This window comes from Triturus cristatus, chromosome 2_1 (assembly GCF_964204655.1).
Source record: "Triturus cristatus chromosome 2_1, aTriCri1.1, whole genome shotgun sequence".
Lineage (NCBI taxonomy): Eukaryota > Metazoa > Chordata > Amphibia > Caudata > Salamandridae > Triturus > Triturus cristatus.
In genome coordinates, this window is record NC_140581.1 from 484,034,033 (window position 1) to 484,060,570 (window position 26,538).

The 26,538-nt window shown below is 42.5% G+C and overlaps 1 protein-coding gene across 7 annotated transcripts in view; it reads right to left on the reverse strand.

The window, feature by feature from the left end:
- Nucleotides 1-26,538, reverse strand: part of ARHGEF28 (Rho guanine nucleotide exchange factor 28) — a 1,067,585-nt gene that overhangs the window by 179,792 nt on the left and 861,255 nt on the right. For 4 of the 7 annotated variants that reach the window (XM_085632328.1, XM_085632327.1, XM_085632331.1 and 1 more), the window contains 3 exons: nt 17,318-17,510; nt 10,614-10,725; nt 5,681-5,723 (listed from right to left, as the gene is read on the reverse strand). In XM_085632328.1, the coding sequence (XP_085488454.1) occupies nt 5,681-5,723; nt 10,614-10,725; nt 17,318-17,510 (348 nt within the window). Of the gene's footprint in view, nt 1-5,680; nt 5,724-6,679; nt 6,761-10,613; nt 10,726-17,317; nt 17,511-26,538 lie in introns of all 7 variants that reach the window. The other 3 variants (XM_085632325.1, XM_085632324.1, XM_085632329.1) reach the window with 1 other exon arrangement.

Below are 26,538 nucleotides of genomic sequence, written 5' to 3' on the forward strand. Positions count from 1 at the left end.
AGAGAGAGAGAGAGAGGGGAATATTATCAAGAACGGCATTAAAATTATCGCTGCTTTAGCGGCAGGAAACTGCCGCTAAAGCAGCGATAATGGGCTTGATAATATGCCCTTGAGAATTCCAATAGAAGCCCAGGTTCACACCAGAACATAGGCTTCTATTGGAATTCTCAAGGGCATATTATCAAGACCGTTATCGCCGCTTTAGCGGCAGTTTCCTGCCGCTAAAGCGGCGATAATTTTAATGCCGTTCTTGATAATATGCCCCAGAGAGAGTGTTTACTTACATTCAGAGTATATTGTGCCAACATGTAATATTTAAATCAGTTTGGAAAAACAAGGTTTTGACAATTTATACAATCTTTTTGATGTTTGGTCTGATTGTAAAGCTTGAATTGTAAGTGTGTCATCCTTGAATACAATATTGTTATTTTGATATTTCTGCCTATTTTGAAGATTAATTAATATAGGATAAAAATGTAAAAGATAAGTAAGCATGATTAGTATGCCGAGGAAGCTGGGTTCAACATATTAATTTTAGTCTATTCAGCGACTAATTCAAGATGGTGCTATCAATGTTGCAACTTGAGTCATTCTTTGATGTTTGCATGCACTTTAAAAGATGTTTTGCACTATGACTGATGAGCATGATCAGGCAATGAGGCCGAAACATATCACTGTGCTGTGAGGATTTTGTGAATAAAAAAGTATATTTAACTCGCCTCCTGAGTGCGCATTTAAGTACATCTAACGTGCCGTGTTGACTTGTAATGTGAATAACCGGATCCATGCCCGTAAGTACATGACACGCCCACTGCAGAGGAAACCAGGTGTGAACATATGATGATAAATATATATATATATTATCTAGTGGCAGTCACCACTAGTTATTTTAGTTAGGACTGCTTTTCCATAGGAAAAGCGTTTTTTGTGTTGCCAATAACTTAGGCACCGTTTGACGAATCTCCACTAAACTTTCCAAAAAGGTGCTTCTTTTTTTTACTAGTTTGTGCATGGAAAGTCCTGTCAAGTGGGGGCAGAGAAAAAACAGGGAGTCTCAAAACACAAAATCCCCATGCATTTTCCATATACTTCTTTAAGAAAGGCTACTGCAAAAATTGCTGAACAGAATTACACAAAATTTGGCAGGAAGAGGGACTTATTCCACAGAATGTGCTTTTTGTGATTTCGTGTATATCCATTCAATAGTTTTTGACAAATTAAGGGTAAAAAATAATTCAAAAGTAATTGTATATCTGGAAAGTTGGGTCGCGAGAGGCTTAAGAGACCCTTGCAGAAGTGTTAATTTAAAAAGAGAGAGTTTTTATTGGCCTAGGGACCCTTTTTTCCCTTTGGTGATCTAGCTTGCATGGCAGTCAGACTCTCGCAGGAGCAAGAGCTTTGACTGGCTGCCAGCAACATGAGAAAAATGCTGCTGGCAGCCATTACAGGACTTGTCCTGAAGTAAACCACAAATAAGGGGAGGGGGTCCTCCCGGAGCTATTAAAGGCCCGAGGGCCCAACCTCTGACCAAAAATAGTGTATATGGGGTAAGGGGTCAAACAGAACCCCTTCACGAGCCTCTAAGCCCACCCCTAGGGGGAGAGGTGCCACAAGCTCCTTCCTTTAAAAAAAAAAAGAGGCCCTGGGAACAGGTTCCCCAGGGTCTAATAAGGCTCGGGATGGGGGCCACTTAGCCAACCCCTCCCCTTTGAGAAGCATAAATCCCTAAGGTCCCCAGGGCCTAATGGACTTAATAAGGCTCGGTAAGGGAGGGCCACATGGCCCCCTTCCCTTTAAAAACATAAAGCCCTCTAGCCAACCCCTGACTTCGGCCATGCAGAGGGTTGACTTTACATATGGTAATCAAATATTACTAAAACCCTAGGAATCCACTGAAAAAAAACAAAGGTTAAAGTAACGTTATAGTTAGGTGTGATAAAAAGTTATTTTTTTTTAAAAAACACATTCACTGAAAAATGAAAGGTTAAGGTAACGTTATAGTTAGGTGAATATGTCAGTGACAACATTAACGTTTTGAACTAAGACAAACATAGAAATTCACAAGTTATAGTTAGCAGAGCTATCTATAACTTGCGCCCCCACTATGCACTGTTTATGACCTCACATACTACATCACTCATGACATGTTCTATGACATCATTCAGCTATCACAGATGGCATCTCAAATTACATCACTGATAACATCAACATTCTTCCCACTAACCTAACTGAAGACCCGCCCACCCCAGGACCTACTTAATGCAGGCTGCAGCACAATTGTGCAGCAAACGCGCTGATAGTGTACCGAAGGCGTGCCAAAGGCAAGCCCGTCTGTGCCTGGACAGCGCCCAGTACCAGGAGCCCTGGCCCCACCACCACCCAATGCAACACCATAATCACGTCTGCCACAGAAGCCAACAAATGCCACCACTAATCAACTATCCTCCGCGACCTCCACAACACACACTGGCAAACACACTGTTGCCACATGTCCCCCAGCACCACGGCAGGAACTTTCTCCTGCACCCAATACAATTTCATTTTCAACACCTCAGATGCCAACAACACCACCTCCAGACAACTGTTGCACGCCACCACCACCACCCCACACCAACTGTCTGCCATGCTCCTCAACGTCCGATTCCTAGGGAAACACTCCAACCAAACTCAGGGACTTTTTCAACAGCAACACACCTAACCTTCTCTTCTAGACCTAAACATGGCTCAACCCAGCCTCCAACCGAGACATCGCCACAGGTATCCCGTCTGTCGACAAATTGTGCACCAGGACCAAACCCACAAACCAGGTGGAGGACTCACGATCATCTACAAAAACACAATCGACCGCACCAACTCCATGAACTCGAACACCCACCTCATGGAACACCTCCACTTCAAATTACAAACGGACTACAACGCCACCCTTATAGGGAACACTCGCCTACAGTCCCCCCAGCTTCTGAGCAGACCCACATCCCAGACTTCATTGCTCCCCTCTCGATCAGATCAACCAACTATATCCCTCTTGGGGACCTCGATTTCCACCTGGAAGACACCACATACACTAACTTAACACCCTCAGCAACCTCAGACTCACCCAGCTCATCCAAGGACCAACCCACACAGCAGGCCACACTCTTAACCCTGTTTTCTCCTCCAACAACAGGATCACACCACCCACACAACCTTGTTCACATGCACTATCACTGGGGTAAAATATCCAAAGAAAAGTGGGCTAAGACCCACCCAACCACACAGGGAACCTTAATGTCGACACCCTTCAATAAATATCTCACTGAATGCGCCAACCACAACGCTCCCACCAGAAACAAGACGTACAAAAGCAACAAACGACACCGCTGGTATATGAACAACCTCAGGGAGTCCAAGCTCCACTGCAAACAACTTAAGAGAAAATGAAGACTCAACAAAAATACCATTGTATGATCCACATAAATAAATGCCTTCAACCTCTAACACCAACAACTACGGGGCTCAAAGAAAAAGGCCCTAATACTCAGACTGAAAGCCAGCTCCAACAACGGCAAAGAACTCTTCACCCATGTCAAGGAGTTCTCCAATCCTGCAGCAGCCATCAACGACATCCTCTCATCTCAAGCACTCTGCAACCTCTCTAACTTCTTCTAACAGAAGATTGCCAAGATCTACCACGCATTCGACCCACAGCATATCGATACAAACCCCTCCAACCAGGCGTACTCTCCTCCTTCATCGCCAAACAGTAGCTAACTATCTTGAAGCCCCTCTTGAACAAATGAAACCACCGACCTGATGATTACCATTCAATCAGAAGCCCTCTCAGACCCATGCCCCTACTTCATATACGACTTTGGAAGAGCTGCGAACACCCTCATTGAGAAATCTCGCCGGGAGGCGTTCTAGCGCCCGAATATTGCATTCGGGGATGCAAATTATTACTCACACTCATCAACTTAAAATTGGCGAGCTCCAAGCCTAATGCGGAGTGGGAAAAAGTCTGCCATCTGAGAGGACTTTGTCGCCCACCCCTATCCACGATACCGTTCCAGCTTACCTCAACTACCACCTCAACTTCTACAAACCCACCAGTCACCTTCGATCTACGACCCAGGCAACAGTACACCTCCCTTGCATCAAGAAGACCAGAAGCAGAGTATGCTTCTTCTCATAACTCGCAGTCAAGACCTGGACAATATCCCGAAACACCTCAGAACCTCCCTCTCCCTCATGGACTTCCGAAGAAACCTCAAGACATGTCTCTTCCAGACAAAACTGACATGATCTACTCCTCTCCTCTCAGGGCTGCTCTACTTAGTGCCTGGATACTCTCAGAGGTGATTGCCCATGCTCTACAAATTCACATAATATAACAACTTAAAATAAAAGAGATCAACTATGCACAGGTTATAGAATGTGTAAGATCTTGTGTTGGATAGAGATATGCCTGGTAAGTCCCGCAGTTAAGAGGATGCTGAGCACTCGGGTCCCATCCTGGAGTATCAGACACTCTTCAAAAAGCTTGTACAGTTGGATGTCTGCCATTTTCACCACAACACTAAACTGCTATGCTAATCAGTGAATAACCTGCTACTAAATACTACAGCCAAATTATGAAATTGATCAACTGCCTTTGGGGTAAAAATACACCACAGAAATAAGATATAAACTGTTGTTAGTACTGCAAACACACAGAATTTGAGGAGAGATAAGGACAACTAGATTGATTTATTCCTTTCATGTCTTCTACAGGACTTACATGATCACTAACATTAATCTTGTTTAGTTAGTATAATTATTCTAGTTTTTTCCCGGGCCTTAATGAATGTACCTGCTGTTTTTTCTTCCACTTCCACACTCACAATTTCCTTTACCTTGCACACGAAATTTCCTTTGAATTCAACAAGACTTTGGAATAATCTTTACTCAGAATCGCAGTCCCTCACCAGCTTCACACAGTTCAAGAGGAACATGGAAAATTGTCTTTTATTAGAATAATCTTGCTACTTAAAAAATATGAACTCCCTCCTCAGCATTTTTTTCCCACTTCCAGAGTTTCTTTGTGCCCTTTCACCTACCTGTAACTGATCCTCTCTCCCATCCCAATCCCTTTTCCCCTTGGTCAAGATCGGCTATCCTGTGAGTGGTAGAGAGAGGATCAGTTACAGGTAGGTGAAAGAGCACAAAGCAACTCTGGAAGTGGGAAAAAAATGCTGAGGAGGGAGTTCATATTTTTTAAGTAGCAAGATTATTCTAATAAATGACAATTTTCCATGTTCTTTGATCATATCTATAGCGCTGGGACACTCCCGGGTAGCCATGCGCTCTACAAATGTCCTTTCATTCATTCATTCATTCATTCATTCATTCATTCATTCATTCATTCAGTGCTTCAAAACAGCTACTGTAGTGTGGGCTCCATATAAGCTGTCTGAACAGTATTAAATAAACTGGTATTACTTTGTAATGCTAATTCTGTCACATCTACTTTCATTGATTTCATCAGATAATATAAAACAATACAAATATGGAATTTTGAGATAGTAAATGATAAGCTTTACACCAAACCACTTATCATAACGTAACTATTGCAACAGTAACAATTATCACAAATGTAAGCAACTGTAGTACAATAATATGGAGGTTACTCGCAGAAAAATATTTGTTTGATTCAGGTCCATACCTTTGCTGTTTTATCTGCTCTGGAAGACTGTAGGCCCTTTGCTCTAAAACACAAAAAACAAACCACAATCACATACTGTGTGTAAGTTTGTGTACAGTATGAATGTGTTAAAACACACAGCCACCACCATGAATTATGATTAACATTTATTATGATTGGTACAATACGATTTCACAAAACTGATCAGATTGGAAACCCACAACATAAATATGATTTAACACCATTAAGCACACATTTCTCCACAACCACACTGAAAAATGAAAACAACTAATGGCTCTGATCTTTTTAGGTTACAAATGTGAGATTCACAGAATCTATTTTTAATATTGGAGATGTAGTTGCAAGGAGCCTGATTCATAAAAGGAAGAGTAAGAAACAGAAGGCATTAGAAATCATAGGTTTAAACCTATATAGTTACAGAACTTTTCCATAGAGAAAATATTTTCTTTGAAGTCAGCCCCTTTGCCTATAACAGCAACAAATATTGGGCCACTTGAGTGTTTTTCATGCAAATGCGTAACCTAACTCCTGCCTTTTGTGGCATTAGGAGAACCCACACAAGATGGGTGTGAAAAACCACTTAAAACAGAATGAAAGAATACCAGTGAGGGAAATAATATTAAACAGTTCCAAGCAAATTTGCTTCGGCACTGATTTCAAATAGAATGAAACGAGGAGGAACCATGCTGAAAAATTCCAATATATTGCCTATCATTTTTCCAAATTGTTTTTCTCCTTTTATTGTTATGTCCCAAGTCATCCAGGAATTTCCACTGCCAGCGCTTGGTAATTTGGAGCAAAGGTATGTTATACTTTGCCGTCTACTGTGATTTGCTGATGTTGATAACAAACCTGGTATTCTCAGACTAAAATAAAATGTAAACAGTTGTACTTTCCTGATGCTGCATGAAGAGTACATTGCCATCATTGCCCACAGATCAATGAAGAAAATCTCATGCAAGGTTGTTTTGCGGCCTTGGTTACCATTGCAGTACTTACTGCTGGGATGGAGCAGAGACATAGATTTAGACAGCGAAAGTGCCTGCAGTAGGGATCGCCCATTGTTGTGGATAACACCATCTACAGAGCAGGAATAAATCCTTTAGAGATACACACTAAGACGTTCTCGACCTTTGCTGATGGCATCCTCTTCATGTGAAAAAGTTCATACATTCATAGTGGTAAGACCAACTAAAATGATTGAGTTTCCAGAAATAAATGACCAGCAAATCCTTGTAAATCATCCAATGCTCATTAATTAGCACATTCAAGTAATGAGTTTTATTGACATTGTAGCAATGGCTCATAAAATTCCCCATTTAATACTGACATAGTATCTCACACTCTTTAAACATTATTACCGACTTCACAGATGATCCACAAACATTTTTCTCTGAACTTACCTGGTTTAAAAATCAACTTTAGTGCAACATCTTTTTCACCCCTTCTGCTCAAAACAGCATGTAGAAAAGTTTGATTCACAAACATCAGACACTTAGGTAAACCACCATTATTCCTCAGTTACAAGCACTTGAAAACCTTAAAGGTAAGTATAGTTATTCCCTTAGTTTCCCTCAACAGGAATTACATTCTCTCCTTTTATTTATTCTAGTTTAGAAATCTTTTCTTTGCTTCATGATCTGGCTGTCACTTGCCTGCTGATTGGTCTTTTGGATCCTCCTAATCACCACCGCAACATCCCACTTCCACTAATGCTACTGATTTTGTCTGTGTCAGAAACGAATTTCCATTTAGTGTATATTCACCACTCCTGGTTTAGTAGCCATTTCCCTTTGGTCCATAGCCTTCTATCAATCCAGTTATGTTCATCTTCCCATTGATTTTACCCTCTGCTTTTAATTGTGCACGCATTTGCCCGCTTAACCACCCCTTTCTCCTGCTTCCTTTACATTTTCCTGGCTTATGGCCAGTCTAGCACCTGTTCTAGAATACAAATCTAATACCCTGGAGAAAGGCAATCAAGTATGATGCAAATCCAAGATATCCTCATGAAAATATGAAAAATACACAATAATAGCAATAATCACGGTAATAACAAAATAACGGCAACAATAGTAGCAATGGTAATAGTAACAATAATATTATTAATAATAATAACAACAACGTTAATAATAATATAATAAGTATAATAGTAGATATTATAGCACTAAAATTATTATTTTATCATTACCACCTATAATATTTGTATGGCATGGTATTATATAAGAAAGAATAATACTAGTAGTAATAATAATAATGATTTATTATTAACATTTTTACATATAAAAAATAAGTGTCATAATAATCATTATTAATAATATCATTAATACTTAAAATAATAGTCGTAAACATAATTATAATGAGCATAATTATTATAATTATCTTTATCAATATTAATAGCAATGAGAGAATACCACTAATACTCTAACTACTACTGCTAACGTTAACAATAATAACTATTATTGTTGTTATTATTAGTTGTAGTAGCATCATTATTATTATTTTTATCATTATTATTATTATTATTATTATTATTGCTAGCATTTATACAATTACAATTACAGTGCCATCCGCAGAGGATGAAGATTTTGAAAGGAGAGCAAAGCAAAGTCCTAAAATGAAACGACAGAAAAGAGACAGATCCTCCTCTCGAGTGTGCAGCTGCTGGGACTCAAGATGAAGACACTTGCATCATTCCTGACCAATTACCAGTTTCCACTGATGCCACAAAAGCGCTCTGGTTAAGGGAGAGCACAGCACTGTAGGGCACAGGAAGTGCCCCTTGTCCAGTGGCTGGCACCAGAAGACGAGGGCCAGATTCCTGATGCCATCTTCACGTGTGATTCTCACATGAACACATCACTTACTTTACAGGTACAAATCAGGGTTTGGTATTCACAGTCATTCTAGCAGTCCCCAATGAATAATTGCTATCCCGTCAATGGGTAAAATAATATTGTTCATGCCTGAATTCTATTCCAGGGTATGGAGTGGGTGTTCCAGGCCAGCGATGTCCTGCTAGGTTTGGAGGTACCCACAATCTTACGAGTTTGTGGACATTCACAAATATTTCTATGACCCCTGATTACTCTGGAAATGATCAGATATGTACTCCGGCCAAGGGTATGAGTAACTTACCTGTGTGTGGTGGAAATAGGAAGGACATCCCCCTGCAGTTGGTTGGGGTCTGGAGGAGGGCGTTTATCCAAGGAGAAAGAGGCATGTTCATGTGTGCTATTATCCAGTGTATACAGTAACAAATGCAAAAAACTCTATGCGTGGCTGGAGATAGAAATTCTAAAATGTTTACCAGGAGTACTACCGCAAACATTTCAACAATCACAGGCTTCCATAGATGCTCTTGTAAATTCCTAAAGTTAGTAAATTTGCACCTGTGAGAGGCACTGAATGTATGTGCCGATGACCGAAGCCATTCCTGATTGGTGCCTGGTGGATTTATTTTCACCAACTGCGTGTTTCATACATGAACGTGGAATCATTTATTTTGATGGCATTGGTTACACGCAGACGTAGGCGGGGCTATACTGGTTTGCATTTGCAATGAACACACTAATCTCCTGCACTTTGTGGTAATACTTTTATATATGAATGAAAGGAATCTAGAGGCCTCACAAGCTTTGCAATGCAGGCAGCACCAGGAAGGGAAAGATAACCCTATTCTAAAATTCTGACACTCCTAAAAACATAGCCATATCAACTTTTTCGGTGTGCTCCAGGAAGTGGAAAATCTGGGGAAGATTGGAAGATGAAGTTAAAAATCGAATTAGGGAGCTGTGGATCTTTTCAATTTTCTCTTTGAATGCTTAACCACAACCTCCAATGTATAGGGTATTGTCTTTGCATTTTCAAAATTTAAATTTGCTTAACATGTAAAACTTTATAAATAGCAACAAAATAGGCATTATTTGATTGCCTGTTTAACAAATGACACTAATTTGCTTAGTTTGAAGAACAAATCAAAATTTTCCCCACACAGTCACACAGCCCCCATAACTGCTATCATTTACAAGGAATCATTCTTAAGGCTATAAGGACGCCTTCAAAGCATTCCTTTATTGTCGCCCTAATTAGGACCCTATTGTACCTTCTGAAGAAGTCCCTGTGGGGCTCCATTGAACTGACAGTTCCTTCCCACCTGTTTGATTTTACCTTCTTTTCATAATGCCTTCTTCTCACAGCTACCTCATTTTCAGGAAATGTCTTTTTTTGACATGCCACCTTGATTACTTGTAAGGCGCTCTTAGTGGCGCTAAGAAAAATAACAAATAAATAATTGGACTGATTTTGAAAGCTTGTGGCAGGGGTTGCTTTTTTAATTAAACATAATGTAAACAAAATGTACTGTTAAGTTATGCAATATTGTCTTTTTCTTAATCCTACTGCAGAGCATTTAAATCAGTTTATATCTATGCACGTACATAATTCTACATATGAGTAGGTCACATAAGAAGGACCCAGCTGACAATCATAATTTCCTTTTACTGAAAACGTCAACTCAACCTAAGTATGGTCTCACGTAAATAACTCGTCATGAAACTGCCCACTATTTTGGTTGGTAACGCGGAATATCAGAAGGATGAATGGAGCTGACATACTGATGTGATCAAGGGGATACCCCGTGTCGTTGCATAATGATGCATTGCAGACTTTGCTTGAGGCAACAAGAAATTTAGTACTACCTCACTGAGCTACATGCATGCCCTCAACAGACTGGCATTTGATGTCATGAACTGGGCAGCACATTTATTTATCTTGATATTTTATACACATCTCAACTATATCAAAAGATTCCATTTACAAAGCACATTTTCCCGCAATTCTTTTTTTAGTAGTAAATAGAATTAATGTCGCCCATTTTAATCGTAATCTCTACTACTAGAAGTAGCAAAAGCTCTAAAAAAATGAGGCTTACCTTCAGTGGAGTCGCACGCTGCGACATCCCGGATCACGCGTGATTTCATTGGATAAGACTTTGGTGATGAGCATGAATAGGAACGCAGTCGAATCCCCGATGCCAACAATTCCTAAAAGAGGTCAAAACAGATCATAAATAGTTGATGATCCTCATTACATCGTTCTACGGTGCATATACACTAGACAGTCTCTTGGTGTTAATAAAATCCCTATGTTGCAGGTATGTGCTCTGTGCATGGAGCGCGGGTGGAGTCTGCGGGGGAACAAAGCCATCGTTTGCACTTGCGGAGCTCCAACCCTGCCTGACAAGATTGTCTTGCAAACTGAAAAGCTTTCAATACAAAGTGTCTTGGCTCACCCGTGAAAACTGGGCAGCTAAACAGCTTCCAAAGGAAGCTGTGTAGTGTTGTGTGAAACAAACCATCTAATGGCAACAAATTTGAAGACAAAATGAACTATAGAGCCAAAGCAGATTTAACTGGAAAGGGAAAAGGATTGTCGCAAAAATGGAAGCACAGATGGAACTTGAAGGGCTGTGGCATGGGCAAAGGTTTGGAGGAGGCATCTGATAAAGTGGTCTGATGATTGGATAGTTGTTTATTGCTTGATGGAGGATGACAAGGAGGTCCTGAGCGAAAACGCACTAGGGATTTGAGTAACGCACTATTGGTGATCGCTTCTGCCGGTGGATGGGCTCGAAGAAGTTGGTAAGTGAAGACTCAAAATAAAACAGACTGCAAATTGGTAGAGACATGATACCCACCGAATCATCCTTCTCCATGGCACAAACTAATGCATGGGGATTAATGGCATAATATCAAAGGAATGCACTTATCGCCCAACGGGCTAAAAGAAGCACAAAAAACATTAGGATTTAAGCCCCAAATAACCATGCTAGAGTGCTCTCCAATAGCAAGGAAACTTACTATGCATACGCACACTACTTTATTTATCATAAAACCTGGGAAAAAGAGGTAGATTAGCTGAACTCAGTGTAATTATTTCCTCTACAGCTGCAAAAGATGAGAATACAATTAATGCAACAGGAAAATGAGAACAGGGACATCATTACAGAACTGGTAACAGAGGAGGCCAGTCTACAACTGTTGACGAAAAAAGTGCAGCAGATAATTAATAACCTAGAGAAGCTAACAAGCATGCTTTAAAACATACGCCAAAGTGTATCACATATTATCTAGCCTCCAGGCCACGTGTTGCTAAAGGGAGTGAATTACCGGATGAACCTGTTTAGAAAGGCCATGCTCTGCTCAATCGAAGAATTGCATCGACAAGCACAGGGTCCTGGTTCTCCAAAATGGCCTGCTGTAATATCATGAACATAGGACTACCCAGGAACAGACACTGAAGCTACAAAGAAGCACGTATGAGCTTCAAACTCAAGAAGCAAAATCTTGTTTCACAGGTCTGTTGATCCTGCATTTCTCCCCGCACAACAAATAATCCCATTTAAAATCCGTGTATAATCTACAAAGCCTTCCGGGAAGAAGTCTGATATACCATCAGAAATCCAAGATGAAGGCAAGCAACAGTAATCACAGAAGGTCAGATGGAGAAAACAGAAAACTGACACAGGAGACAAAATGCTAAGTCTCGTAAAGAGTCAAACCTAACTTTCCAAGATTTGGTAAAGAGAGGAAAACAATGCTATTCAGTCAAACCTTTGACCGGGAGTTGTGACCAGCCTAGCAGGGTCCAAACATCATCTCAGTAAACTGGTTACTGAAGCGATTCACCACATTCTTAACTACAACCTGTCCCGTCGTATGGCTCTGCTCAATCCATCTGACCTCATCAGGCATGCAAAATTTAAATACCGGGTTTTTAATGTCTTTTCAGCAGTCAAAAACATTAGCAATATGATGGTCAGAAACAAAATGTTTTGGTGCTTTCATACCAAATATGAAAAAAAGCAGAAATAACCCCTTTGGTTACTTGTATTGATATAAGGAATTGCAACAACGGTAACTTGACACCAAAAATGTCACACTTGTTAAGAGAAAATACCAGGTAAGAGAGAACATGGAACTGCTTAGACACACATACAACAAGCCCTTTAATGAATTGTGCAGGGCAAGCAATAATCAGTGCTTAATTTGTAAAAACATATGTGCCGGGGCCCTCATCAGAAGGCAACTGCAGCTTGCACCACTCATTGCCCCTGCCAGCACTGCCAATGACAAAACGAACACAATTACTAACCAACACACTCCTACAAGTTTGACAATTCAGACTATTCCAGGCCCCAAAGCAATAAGAAAGGTTTGGGTGGCAGGTATTGGTCACTTTTAAAGAATATTGAATAAATACACAACTGTTGTTGAGCTCATCTTTTAATTAGACAAACATCGCCACCATGTGGCAAACTGTCATAAGTGCCGGTGTTAATAATTAAGTGCTGGTGCCGAGCACCGGAAGGCATCAGCTCAAATTAAGCACAGCCTCTTATGCACAAGGAGAAGAAAGAGGCTTTGGAGAAGTTTCTAGCAAAATTTCTTAATTTCATGACATTTTTCGACATACAGTTGGTGATTTGTTTCTGCATGTATATTTTGTCAGTCAGTTATTACTAAGAATTGTTTTCAATTCAAAGTATGGTGGACAGTACTTCATTGTGCAGGTCAGAGGAGGGAGGTACTCTGCTCCCCTCGCGGATACTAGTAGTATATAGGACTACACTACTACAAAGGAAAAGGTATCTCTCAATTCCTTATTTATAACACACAAAAAAACAATCTGGAAAAGAACACACCATTTGTGACAGCCATTATTATTCAGTACTTTTTTTTAAATATAAGAGTGAATCAACTTTACTTGTGAATTTCTCTTTTTGGTTTGTTCTCCAAATTGTTTTTTCGTGTGTTTTTGTTTATAAATAAGGAATTGAAAGATACCTTTTCCTTTGTAGTAAATTAGGTGTTCACAGCAATTTATTACCCAACAGAACCAATTGTCCTGTATACTACTAATACCCAGGTTCTAAGGGACACCGGGTCGCCCCATTATTTCTAATGCCCCTCGTGGATACAGTACTTTATACTTTTGGGTCAATTTTTCTTCGGCAAGTGAGGTTGGAGCTTTTTTCCATCTCATCTTCAATGGCATCTAGTGCTGTCATTTTTGAAAGAGCTCTAGGTGCACTTTGTTATATCCAAGGAAAATCAACATTATTTCAATACTCATCTGTGCATTGCACAAAATACTTTTCCAGTCTTTGATAATTCACTTTCCATTATCACTTACCTCATCATGCTTCCTCAAGTACTAGCATTACAACATAAAATAATAAAATGCATCCAAGATGGTTATAAGTTTCAGGCTCAGCACAAGAGTTACCAACAAAGAACACATTATACCTAGGATTGGTTTTATTAAACATTTTGAATCTAAAGCTTAAAATTACACAATGATAATATGGATGCAGAAACCGAAAACATAATAACCTAATTGTGTGATGAATACAAAGGGTTACTAGGTCTTCTGAATTGTGCAGAGCAAGGATGTAGCATCTTTATAGAGTAATGCTGTTAGGCTTTGGGATGACAAGGCCGGTTGACCTGAAAGTTTATAGACTTGTGACAAGTGAAATATATTAATAGCAGCTGAGAGGTCTTGACCCATAAGGGCGGCGACTTGAGATCCGACTTAATAGGGCAGCGGGACATCTGGGGCTTCAGAATAGCAAAGAATTGTGGAGCTGATGGTTTTAGACATGGCAGAACATCTGTTTCAGAATAGGGCCCTAATAACAATTGAATCCTTCATGGAGGGGCCCTGACCCCAACCAGTTCAAATCTCGCAACATAGGGCCCTGACTGTAAGAATGCATTTGTTGTGGGAGATCACAGACCCGACAACCCATGAGCATATTCAAGTCATTTTCATGATGGGTTGTGGCAGAAGGCTAATCACCTGGTTATACAGGGCCCTATTGGGCATTGACAGAGCATCCCTGGACGTTTTAAAGAATAAATGAGAAGCTGACCATGGCACATCTTTCCACGAGAAAGAATGGATCAAAGTATTATACTATCACTGAAAGGTATCTGATATTGCTAGATTTCAATATAAACAATTCAACCACCGTCCTATCTGACTGCCATGACGGAGGCCCGCTCCTGCACCGACAAACCCGTCATCGGGCTGCCCGCCAAATTACGAATGTTTCTCATATCTGGTGGGCTTTTTTGGGGCTGTCCCACGGTGGTGCCTCTCAGAATGGGCACTGCAATAGGAATGCCATTAACACACACACAAAAAAGAACTTACCTGCAGACCACCGCATCGCCACTCTTCTGGCTCTCCTGCAGCACAGGAAGTCTCCTAGACACGCCTCTGGCCACTCAAGACATTGCTCTCATGCAACTGGCATCCTAAGAGAAGCGCCAGGATTGGCCTGAGCGCTCTGAACTTGTGCTCCCTGTCAGACTGAGAGTCTGTGCCTGCTGTCTCTAAACTGTCAACGCAGCTCCGGTTGGAGAATTCTCAGTGCGCAAGTCAGTTTGACTGTCCTAAGACTGCCGTCTAAACCCACATGCGCCCTTAGCAGCAGTGCTTATCACTCCTCTGTCATCACAATGGCCCCGCCCCCTAGACTCGGCCCTATGGGGAAAAATAAAAGGATAATAAACCTGTGTTATTCTCATTTTATTTTACAAGTTTTGCATCTGCTTGCGGGGGCATGGGGTAACGCTGTTAGTTTAACTTGTGGAAGGAACAGAAGCTTGCAACGGGAGGCGGTAGAAGAAAGAGGGCAATCCATGAGTACCTATGTGTTGTCCAAGCTGGTCAATATTTGGTGAGGAGGGATTGCAAATCAATAGTTTCCTTATGAAGGGGAACACCAGGTGCATTAGAAAAGAGTTGAGATCAGATATGCCAATATGTGCTTGGTAATGGGTTTTAGAATTCAGAAAATATCTTAAAAGCTCCTTTGAAGAGCACCTAGAGTTAATCATGCATGAACCACGATGTTTCTCCCTTCTATTTTTGGTTGATTTTTGAGTGTGGAAAGTTCTTTGGTAAAACTTCTGAGGCTATGGTTGTGCATATGGCTTTGCTGGAGTTTGGGCAGTGTCATTGTGTTGGTGGCATCTGATATCCAACAAATGAAGTAAACGTTTTGAATTTTCTGTTAATGTAAAGGCTGGAGGTTAGTATTCAGAGAACTTTGAAGAGCGATCATTTCAAAGTGCTCGATCAACGTGGCATAAATGATATCAAATGGGAGTTCCTTCTTTTTTTTCCAAGCCATTACTCTGAAATGCAAGTTTCCCAGAAGAGTAAACAGATCTAACCTTATATCTACGCCATTCAAAATGGTTGTCTCTCTAATGTTTATTGTCTAAAAATCTCAAAGCAAGGTGGCCTTTAACTTTCTTCCTATGATATCATTTCCAGTCGTAAATATACATATGCAGGATTCGGCTTGAGAAGGATGCATCACAACACATTCATTCCCTGATTATTCGTTCCATTCATCACACATTACTATTAATTTTCCCCCAGATTATTGCCTTCTCTCCAGCAGGGTTTTTGTGGATATGGCCCTTAGGGAGATTTATGCTGGGCTTTTTCTCACACTGATTATTTTTGCACCTCAAGTACAATCAAGAGTCATCAAGATTTCGGTTGTTTTTTGCCATTATGTTTTTTTGCTCCTAACTGAGGCCCTAATATGGACTAAATGACAGAACGGCACTGTGGCTACCGGGAGAAGACACCCCTTGTTTGCCAATCACAAAGGGAACCAATGAGACGTTCTTTGTGTCTTGTCCTTGGCAGTATGATGGAGTTACCATCCTGTCAAATGGGTAATCTTGCTTCTTGGAGATAACAGTGGTGAAGATATGTTTGGCTGTCTGCAAATGTCCAGGATCATGGCGGCAGCAGCCAAAGGATTCTCGAGAGGAGAGAAATGATTTCATTGTGTTGCGTCAAGGATGATCCATGAGGAGTGGTATAGCACTACTGGTTCAATGAAGTCACAGAGTCATGGAAGGATGGGTTAACTTGATAGATTAGGAGGAAAGAGGAAAAGTATTGAGAGCACAAATATTTGCCTCCTGCCTGTATGATGACGATGCTATCTCCTTCGACAATGCTGATTTCACATTGACCCTACGCAAAAAGGCTCATCAAAGGACAGGGCTGCCGCTGCATGGTACATCATCTTGAAGACTGGCTATATTAAATACTGAGCAACAATGACCACTCCTCCACTACCAGGGAAAAGTATCAAACATTTCCAGGGACCAACAAAATTCAGAATACTTCCGTAATAAAGCAAGGACATGCAATAAATTATAAAATAAAAAACAGTCAAGCAGTCTACAGCTGTGCGCTAAGGATTTACAACAATATCACTTCACATGTACTACTTGATCCATCATTCCTTATATTCAGGGCGAACTGAAATGCCACCCAAAAACCAGTGTCCACACTGGCCACACACAGAAGATACAACTTTTCACCCATTCGTCTCCATTACTATTCCACATACAGAGGTCCGTCACACGCATGCATGGTGACTGGAAAAAAGACTGGCATCTTAGGTAAGATATGAAACAAGTGAATATAATATCCTTTTACAAGACCTGTGAGAGTTAGGGTATGGAGTACATGACAACCACTGTTATTAGTTCCCTTATGAACTGAGGTCCATGTGTAAAATTCTCCACATACCTTTGATAGTTGACCGGTTGATTCCATTCTGTTTATGTTATAGTCCGCCTCACTGTTAGTTTCAAAAGAATCTAGTTCGTCTCCACTGCTGCCTATTGGTCGAGGGTTTAAGTTGACAGGGTCAAAGGTGTCGTGCGGCCTGTCCGAGTTACCTTCACTTTCACTGTCCGCATCAAGACCGTCAAGGCTGGAGCTGAAACAAATAACATATTATCAATTAGATCTTTCAGGGAAAACAGTGTTTTGAAATTCATAACTTGAAGAAGAAATAATGCCCTTATTTTTGTTAAATTTTCAGTGCTTAAGGGAGCACAGCTTATTTGCTGAGGGGAGCTCGAATGACTGGGAAATGATGAACACAGAGAAACCCTAAAGCTCATACAAGCCAGTTCATGTATACAGTATTTGAAGCCACTCTTCAATAAGCTATTTTTAAAATGAAAAAGTGGAAATGTGAAATGGTAAACACGAGTGCTGTGCCTGATTACCGAAATTGCAATTTTAAGTTTGCAAAGTTATGAAGTCTTCTGAATCATGAAAAAAGGACAGATTCAGCAACCCTTTAAGGCAGAGAGAACCGCTCCTGCTGCCATGAAGGGTGGCATAGTGACAGCAAAACAGGGGTGGGCATCACTTAGCAGCCCTCCTGTTTCCTGCCCCCCACTGTGAGCCCTATACTCCTACCTCAGCAAAATCCCAGGCTTCCACCTTCCTTTAACCAATCACTAAAGGCTTCTTGAACATGCACCTGGAGATGTGCTGTGCCCCGCCCCCTTGCTCATGTTGAACCTAAACCATCTCAGAAGAAACTCCACAGCACCCTTATTTTACTTGGTGACTCCGGGAGGGCTCAAGACTGCAGGCCTCGTTCCCAACGGTTCCCACCCAAGAGGCAGCCTAAAGAAGCAAATAATCGTTTAGATGAACGTTTTTAGGATTTACTATGACTTGGGGAATCCAACAAAATCAGCAAAATGTGGCTGTATTTGTCAAGATCAAAGTGAAGCACTTTCATTTGCCTACACAGACTATGGGCCCGATTCCGATCCCGCTCGGAAGCGCTCCTGACAGCATCCGTCAGTAGCTAGTCCGAGTCATACGTCTGATTTCCGTGCAACTCATACAGCTGTACGAGCAAGTAAGTATGATGTGATAATTGCCTCGTGCTCCGAGCGCCTGTACGCATCAGCGATACCCTCCGGACGACTCCGCCATGGGCGGCACGCACAGCGCAACGGGGCAGATTCCTGGATGACCAAGTGCGATGCGCGCGCCAAGCAGCTGGATCGAGTCGGAGTCCGGAGAAGCGGACTTCGGGGTTCCGTAGCAGGCCCTCCTTCACCCGGGCCCCTACGACTCAATCACTGGGGTCCCCCTACACATGCATGCACGGTGCGGGTGGGACCGAGGTGTGCCCACAATAGGGGGCCGCCCTTGTCTGAGATGTCCATTAATTGTCTTTGGGAGCCTATGTACACAACGTACACCAGGCTCCCATAGACTTCAATAGGGCTCCGAGCGACACGAGTCCATCAGCGCTGCAGCGCATCGTACTCTGTCGCTCGGAGCCCAGGAGCCCGAGTAGCTCGGAAAGCTCTACGGGCGCGAGTCGGCCGTAGGGCTTTTTGAGCAAGATCAGAATCGGGCCCTTAATGTAATCTTCACCCACTTTGATTTACATTGGTACAAGGAAATTGATCTGCAAAGTTTGTAAGGTAAAAAAACAATACTATCACCACATGATCAGTGAGAAAAAACATTTCACTCAAGACCCATCTCTTAGAATGTCAGTGATACCATCACTTAAGTAAATTAAATCTGTATTTGTAAAGCGCGAACTACTCACCCTTACGGGTCTCAAGGCACTGGGACCGTCGTGGAAATTAAGTGATCTATTGCTCAGAGTCACATGGTGCCGAGCTGAGCTGTCGCCGGGGATCGAACCGTGAACCCTATGCTCCGAAGTCACCTGCCCTGACTCTATCGATGCCACCCGCTGCACCGTGTGCTCTGTTCCACTGTTTTCGATGCTAGTTCCATTCCTGCAACCAGGGCTTCAAGTGGCCTGGGTCTCACCGGTGCTAAGCACCGGCAGTTTTTTAAAGGGGGCCTTGACACGGGTCCCTACCAGGCTTTGTCTTGTGCCCTGGCACAGGCGTTCTGTTTTTTCCCCGACTGCAGTGACAGCAGCAACATTGGTGTGCACGTCCTCACACTGCTCACTTGTAGAGAAGTTACAGCAAGACGTCATGCCAGGTGAACGTTGCAGGGGAAGGGAAATCCTTTAAAGAGAGACAGTTTCTATCTGGATTTCCCTTCTCTTTTTGAAACTCAGGAGCAGCAACATTGTTATGGTGTCACCAAGGCTGTAAGTGGAAGCTTTTCAATATTATACACAACAAGCCATAGTTGCTGCTTATTTATCTCATGCAACTAACAACCATTGACAAAGCCAATAGTCCTGACTTGTAGGTATGATGTTACTTGTATCATATCTGGATGCAATGACAGAAACAGCAAATTATTAGTCGGGGAGCACACTATGCTAAGCACAGATTTTTAGCTTACATGTTGTAAGCCTCACCCTTAATTACATTGGCCACGCCCCTTTGAGAGACCCCCCAGTTTTTTCATCCCACTTAAAGCCCTGCCTGCAACCAATAAGCGGCACCAGTGGATATGTTAAACAATCAAGCATGACATTTTAGGCAAAAATCTTGAAACTGTCCCAAATGCCCTTCAGTCCATCTGGAGTTTGTCCATAAATAGAAAAACTCCAGATGGTGTAAAGGGGCATTAATCAAATAATGAAACTTTCCAATACTTTGTGGCGTGTGCCTTGTGAAGGCAGACATGGGAGAAAGCTGCACGTTTCTTGGACATGGTGGAGCAAATAGGGTGTAAGGCTTAGCCAATACTAACACTGAAGCCAACAGGAAACAGCAAACTGCACCCCCCCCCCCCCAGGGCAAAGTGTGGCTGCTTAAAATGTCTAGCAATGTGCCCTGTTCCCTCAGTAGTGAACTTTAGAAATGTTGCAACCCCCCCATCATGGCTGCTAGTTATATCCTGGGGGTATTCCAAAGACACTGGCCAAGATACAGGTCGCCATTCTTCCCCCAAAATATGTACTCTCCCTTTCCCCTTCCCACAGCTAAAAGAACCTCCATGATATCTTAAGTGCTGCACCAGTCTGGCTTGCAGAATGAGGGGCCATATTATGGATGTGGCGCATATTCCTGTATTGCGCTGGTTGCACCTTTCAAAAGGTGTGGCCAGCACAATCCAAGAAAATGCACTTAATTATGGTGAATGGCTGCCCCCAGGGCAGCCACGAACTCGCACTGCCCTAAGGGCAGCACATTCATGTGAAAACCAGAGAGGCTGCTTTAAAGTTGCTCTGTTTTTTCACAGTGCAGGCGGCAACCCACCTGCACTTTTGAAGGAGATTAGAGATCCCTTTGCAGGCGGGTGCAGTCAGTGACTCTAACCGCCTGCAAGGGATGTCTGGGGTTCCATGAGACCCCTTTTCCCCCGCCGAAGGGCTGCAATCAGGTGGTGCACTGAGAGCTTTCTTGCCTCTGCAGCCGCATCTATTTCACAGCGCGGGCCCAGAGACAAAGGGATTTCCTCATTTGCATGGGGTGCGGCCCCCATTCAAATGAGGGAACACCCTCTTGAGGAAGCGCTGGCGCTGTATGTGTGCCAGAGCTTTCAGTATTACAGAAGGGGACACAAAAGCATCTGCGGCCCCTTCTGCAATCCCAAAGTGCATCAGGGGCATGCAAAGTGGGCGAAAACCCCTGTTGGCCACTGGAGCACTTCAATAATATGACCCCAGATGAGACATTGTGCCCATGTTTCTATTCTAAAAGTGAGCAATAGCTGCATAAAAGTGCCCTTCTGAAAAATTCACCATTCAATATGAAGATCTTAAAACGTTGACAATAGTTAACACAATAGAGACACTCCCCTTGACAATCAGACACAACACATACATAGAAAATCTCTAATGTAAGTCTATTTCACTAAGAGGTTCGATTGCTTGTGAAACCATCTGTAAAGTCACTGCTCTCTAGCACCCTTTCTTGGTCTCTTTGAGAGTCTAGCAAAGGTTAGGTAAATGCTGCGCGTCTTATATAGCTCAAATTCACGCTATCTCTGTAAGAATGGATAACTGGAGAGGTCAGTTGTCACCACCCTCTGAGCAGAATTACCTCAAGATGTCTCCTTCCTGCCTTACCTGTTCCTTTAGCTTTCCTGTCACCCCTCCCTTTCTCAGAATGTGTTATTACCAACATAGTTGATTTTTTTTCTGTCTCTCTTACTCCCTCAATACCCCTCTAACTACTTCTTTATCTTCTGGCCTCTCTTCTCCTGATAGGAAAGGAAGCTTTGTGTATCTCTCTCTCTCTCTTTAACTCTCTCTCACTTGCTCTGTAATCCTTCCTCATTCTATAGTTCTATTTTCTTTTCCTATCCTTTTATCAAGTTCTCTCTTCTGTGCTCATCACTGTGTCTCTCTCCCTTTCCTGTTCCTTGCTCTACATCGTTCTGTTCCTTGTATTCTTACTGCCACCAGCACCAGGAGCTCTGCCCGTTCTACCAATGATCACCTCACAGGAAGGCCTTACAGGGCCAATACAATCCATGCTTGCAACCTGCAAAGTTAGGCCTGCAAATATCTGCCCAACATTAACCTGCTCGAACCCTTTGCATTTTCAACAAGCAATGTACAGGTTCTACGTGTAATGTAAAGATCCTACATGCAATGTACAGGTTCTACATACAATGTACAGGCTCCAGCAACAGCCTAGGTTCACCCCACTGGCAGCGCTATTAGCGATACTGCACATCCCTTTATTGATACTGTTGCAGCACATTCTCCTCCGCGAGAGCAAGGAAGCCTCGCTCCTGAATGTTCTCCTCAGCGAGAGCAAGGAAGCCTCTCTCCCGAATGTTCTCCTCAGCAAGAGCAAGGAAGCCTCGCTCCCGGATGTTCTCCTCCGCGAGAGCAAGGAAGCCTCTCTCCCGAACGTTCTCCTCAGCGAGAGCAAGGAAGCCTCGCTCCCGAATGTTCTCCTCCGCGAGAGCAAGGAAGCCTCTCTCCCGAATGTTCTCCTCCGCGAGAGCAAGGAAGCCTCGCTCCCGAATGTTCTCCTCTCTCCCGAATGTTCTCCTCAGCGAGAGCAAGGAAGCCTCACTCCCGAATGTTCTCCTCCGCGAGAGCAAGGAAGCCTCGCTCCCGAATGTTCTCCTCCGCGAGAGCAAGGAAGCCTCGCTCCCGAATGTTCTCCTCCGCGAGAGCAAGGAAGCCTCTCTCCCGAATGTTCTCCTCCGCGAGAGCAAGGAAGCCTCGCTCCCGAATGTTCTCCTCAGCGAGAGCAAGGAAGCCTCGCTCCTCAATGTTCTAATGCCAAGTGTTCTGTGATCAACATGAGGTCCCTCATGAAACATGCTCTGGATGATTTGATTTCATCTTATCCCATAAACCAAATGCAGAGTTTGCCACAGAGATTTGACTGAGCAACTGCTCTTCTCTCTTCTTGCTCATGCCATTCTTGGCGAATATGTATTCCTTTGTGCTCACCAGGGCACAAGTGGGGGGTACACGCGGGTACAGGCCCACTATTTTCACAGGGTGAACGCCGTTTACCTTGCAAGAAGCTGGGCCACACAGAAATATGCTGAACTTGTCCCGGTGTAATTTTCAGACACCAGGACACATTCAGCAGCAACGTGCAGGTGGTGAGGAGGCTATCGTATTTCAGACTGCAGCTGGGCCCATAGCAAAGGCCGAATTTAAGCGGCCATCAGGCCTCCTTTTTGGTCCACTATCCTAGTTGGGTGCAATCTGACGTCACAACTAGATGCAACGGAGAGGAAACAAAGCCACGACTTGTAACCTCTTCATAAATACTTAAGAGAGACATGCTTTACACTTTGTTTAATCCCTGGATATAAGAGCTATGCATGCACAGTAAGAACGTCAAATGTGTTGGTCTGTCCCAGTATTTACACAAATAACATTTTAAATACCATTATTTTATTTTTTATAGGCACTAATCATCCCAATGCAGGGTGTTAGAGTGCTTTCTTTCACACATGCATATAATACATTAACAATAAATCGAAAAAATTTGTAAATCAATGTACATGATGTGTTGCATAAGACAGTTTGGGATACAAGACGTAGGAGTCACATGTCCTTTTTGCTCGCTGTGCTATATTAGAAGGATTACAATATATGAAATGCAAGGAACAAAATGACCTCTATGTTAAAAAACAGTAATCCATTTACCTAGCTACCTAAAATGAAAATCTGTCATCTGCATGTTAGATGATGTGCTTTGCAGGAGACACATTTACCCGCAATGATACTTTGATTCAAGTCTGGGACACGCAGATCTCTCCAGCAAACGGGTTACCATCCAAAAGTACCTTACCATTACTATTGTTGCATGGGATTTACTGTGCACACAAGGATCTCTGCAGCAGGTGCCTTAACCCCATAAGGTATTTAAAAATGCAGACTTTGCAACCAATTAAACAGAATATATTTTCTGTCACATTTCTCCTTGTTGTCAATTTCTTAGTGGCAGAGTTTTTACAAAATAACTGTGTAAGTTGAGGCCCACATTTTGCGTTGAGGGATGAGTCACTTTTTTGGCACAACCCCAACGCAAACTCATTAGTTAAATCTCGTAATGTACTCAAATGTACTCATGATAGACCTGTGAACATATTTGTGAGGTGTTAAGATCTGATGTCACTCCTTGTGATGTCACTTCCTGTGAGGTCATGGGTTGGGATGCCACTTCCTGTGATGCAGCGCTGTGATGTTGCGCTGTGATGTCATGCACCATGATGTCAGTTGCATACTGCCTAACTTGGTTAGTCCCACCACTTCTTTTTTAGGATTTGTGCCCTGGAGCAGTCACTTTAGGCCAGAGGGCAGACCCGCCACTATCTACAAATCAGGTACTCAAATTGCCACTCTGCAGTATTATCATACCTAATTTATGTTCTTCAGCTCAGTGCTGGAACTGGAGAAAAAAATACTGCTGGAACCCATAAATTGAAGGCCAAGACGTGGCAAGGGAAAGGGGGTGGAGTCACAAGGGGCAGAGTTTGAAAAACAGAGGCTGACAGTTAACTCATACATATTTATTTTTAAATCAGCTGCAAAGAACTTGGCAACAGAGATAATTGTGACAGAAACTCTGTTCTAGCTTACTAAATTGGTCACAAACAGGCTGCATTTCAAAATAACTTGACTGGTTAAGAGACCTTGTGTGTCCAGGAATTTGGAGGGGATTATAATAGTGGTAAGAGAACTTCCGTGGTTAATGTAGCCATGGCAGAGTTTTGTGTTTTGTTCACTCACAGTTTTGACTCCAAGTAGCATAGAAGGTTATTGTGCCTGCTGCAAAGCACATCATGTAACATGTAGATCACAGATTTGTATTTTATTTAGATAGGTAAGTGGGTTACTGCTTTTGACACTGAGATCATTTTGTTACTTCCAGTTCATAAATTGCAATCTTTCTAATATAACACTGTGATCTATTTACTGGCATCATGGAGCTGCATGTAAACTGAAAGTCGTGGATTTAGATCCTTATTTTTTTCTTAACCATTTTTTATTCTAAAACTGCAAAGAAAAGCTGCTTTGGGAACTAATATAGTCTTGTTCCTACAGACAACCTCTAACACTGCATTACGTTTTATATCCTGACTTTGTGTTTTTCCTGACTGTTAACACTTAACATATAATGTCTACAAGTATGGATGATATGCGATTCCTACATCTTATAACACTCATTGTCTTAAGTAGCATTTCCTGTACATTGAGGTACACGCTTGTATGATTTATTGTGTCTGTGTGTGTAATGTAAAGCACTCTGACACCCTACACTGCGATAAGTAGAGCTATATAAGAAGTAAATAAAAAAATCTTACAGTGCATGCACATCTCTTTCAGAGGTGGAGTTGAAAAAAGTCGAAACATGCCTCCAAGTCCTAGTTTCTTTTAAGTACTTGTGACGTGATAAGCTATGTGCTTTTACTTCCTTTCATTGCATTGGCAGCTAGGTGTTAGGCTCCAGATGAATGCCAGCCAGGATGATACTTGAACAAATGAAAGGCTGATGGCTCTTTAAATCACGCCTTTGTTTGTGCCTAGCTGAAAGTGAAAATAAGAAAGCCCCCTCGATACCTGCAGGCTGCTGCACCAAACAGAATGCAGAAAATGTGGGGAGTGCTGCTAAACTGTGTCCCAGTGTCCGGAAATGACGCCAGGACAAATTCCACACATTTCTCTTGCTTGACTAGATCCCAGAAATAGCAGCCGAGCCGGGATCTGGCGTGATCCCCCTACTTTCCAGCACTGCTCAGCTTGAGGGTCTGCTTGTGAAGGGTGTGCTCATTTATCGATCTCATGGGCCCGAAGCGTCTTTCTCCAGTTCTAGTGCTCATCGGAGTAACGCAAATGATGGTCCTCACCTGCAGGTCCCTTAGTCTCCCAAATATCTCACAGATCTTCAATGGCCTTGGGCTGAATAGTGGCCCCTGAAGGGCTGAGGTTCATCTGAATGGTTAGAACCCCCCAGGCACCACAGGAGCTGCTACTGCTGACCTCCTCTCTCCATACATCTTGAAATCTTCCAGTTTCACCATACTCTTGCCACCTTGCAGGATCTCTCCCAGATCATATATTTTCAAATATTACTGCTCTCACCACTTCTCCTCCTTTACCTCTCACCTGGTGAGGGCATTTTGTGGTGCCTTTTTTGTTTACCTTTACATTGCGCCTCAACTGTCCCAATGATTGTTGTTCTGTCCAACTCTCTGCACCTGGTCTGAAATCCTTCCCACCAGTTTCGAATACATCCTCAGCTTTACTCTATCCTATCACCTCATATATTTATTGCCCCGCCGACTCCTTTAATGACTGGTCCAATAATGCCACTGGTTCCCTTGCCCTTCTTGGTTGGAACAGGGCCAAGCGCAATGCTCCCTCTGCAGCATGGTAATCGAAGGAACTTTACTATGCCAAGCACAAATGTACGACACAAGCGATCATGGCAGAAGTCTTACAATCCAACTGCTATGAACAAAATCTATGTTGTGACCAGCATTGCAAGCACAGAGTATTTTGCAAGAAAAATCGAGACCTCCAGCAACTCATCCAGAGAAACCTTTTTGATTGTTCAAAGTTT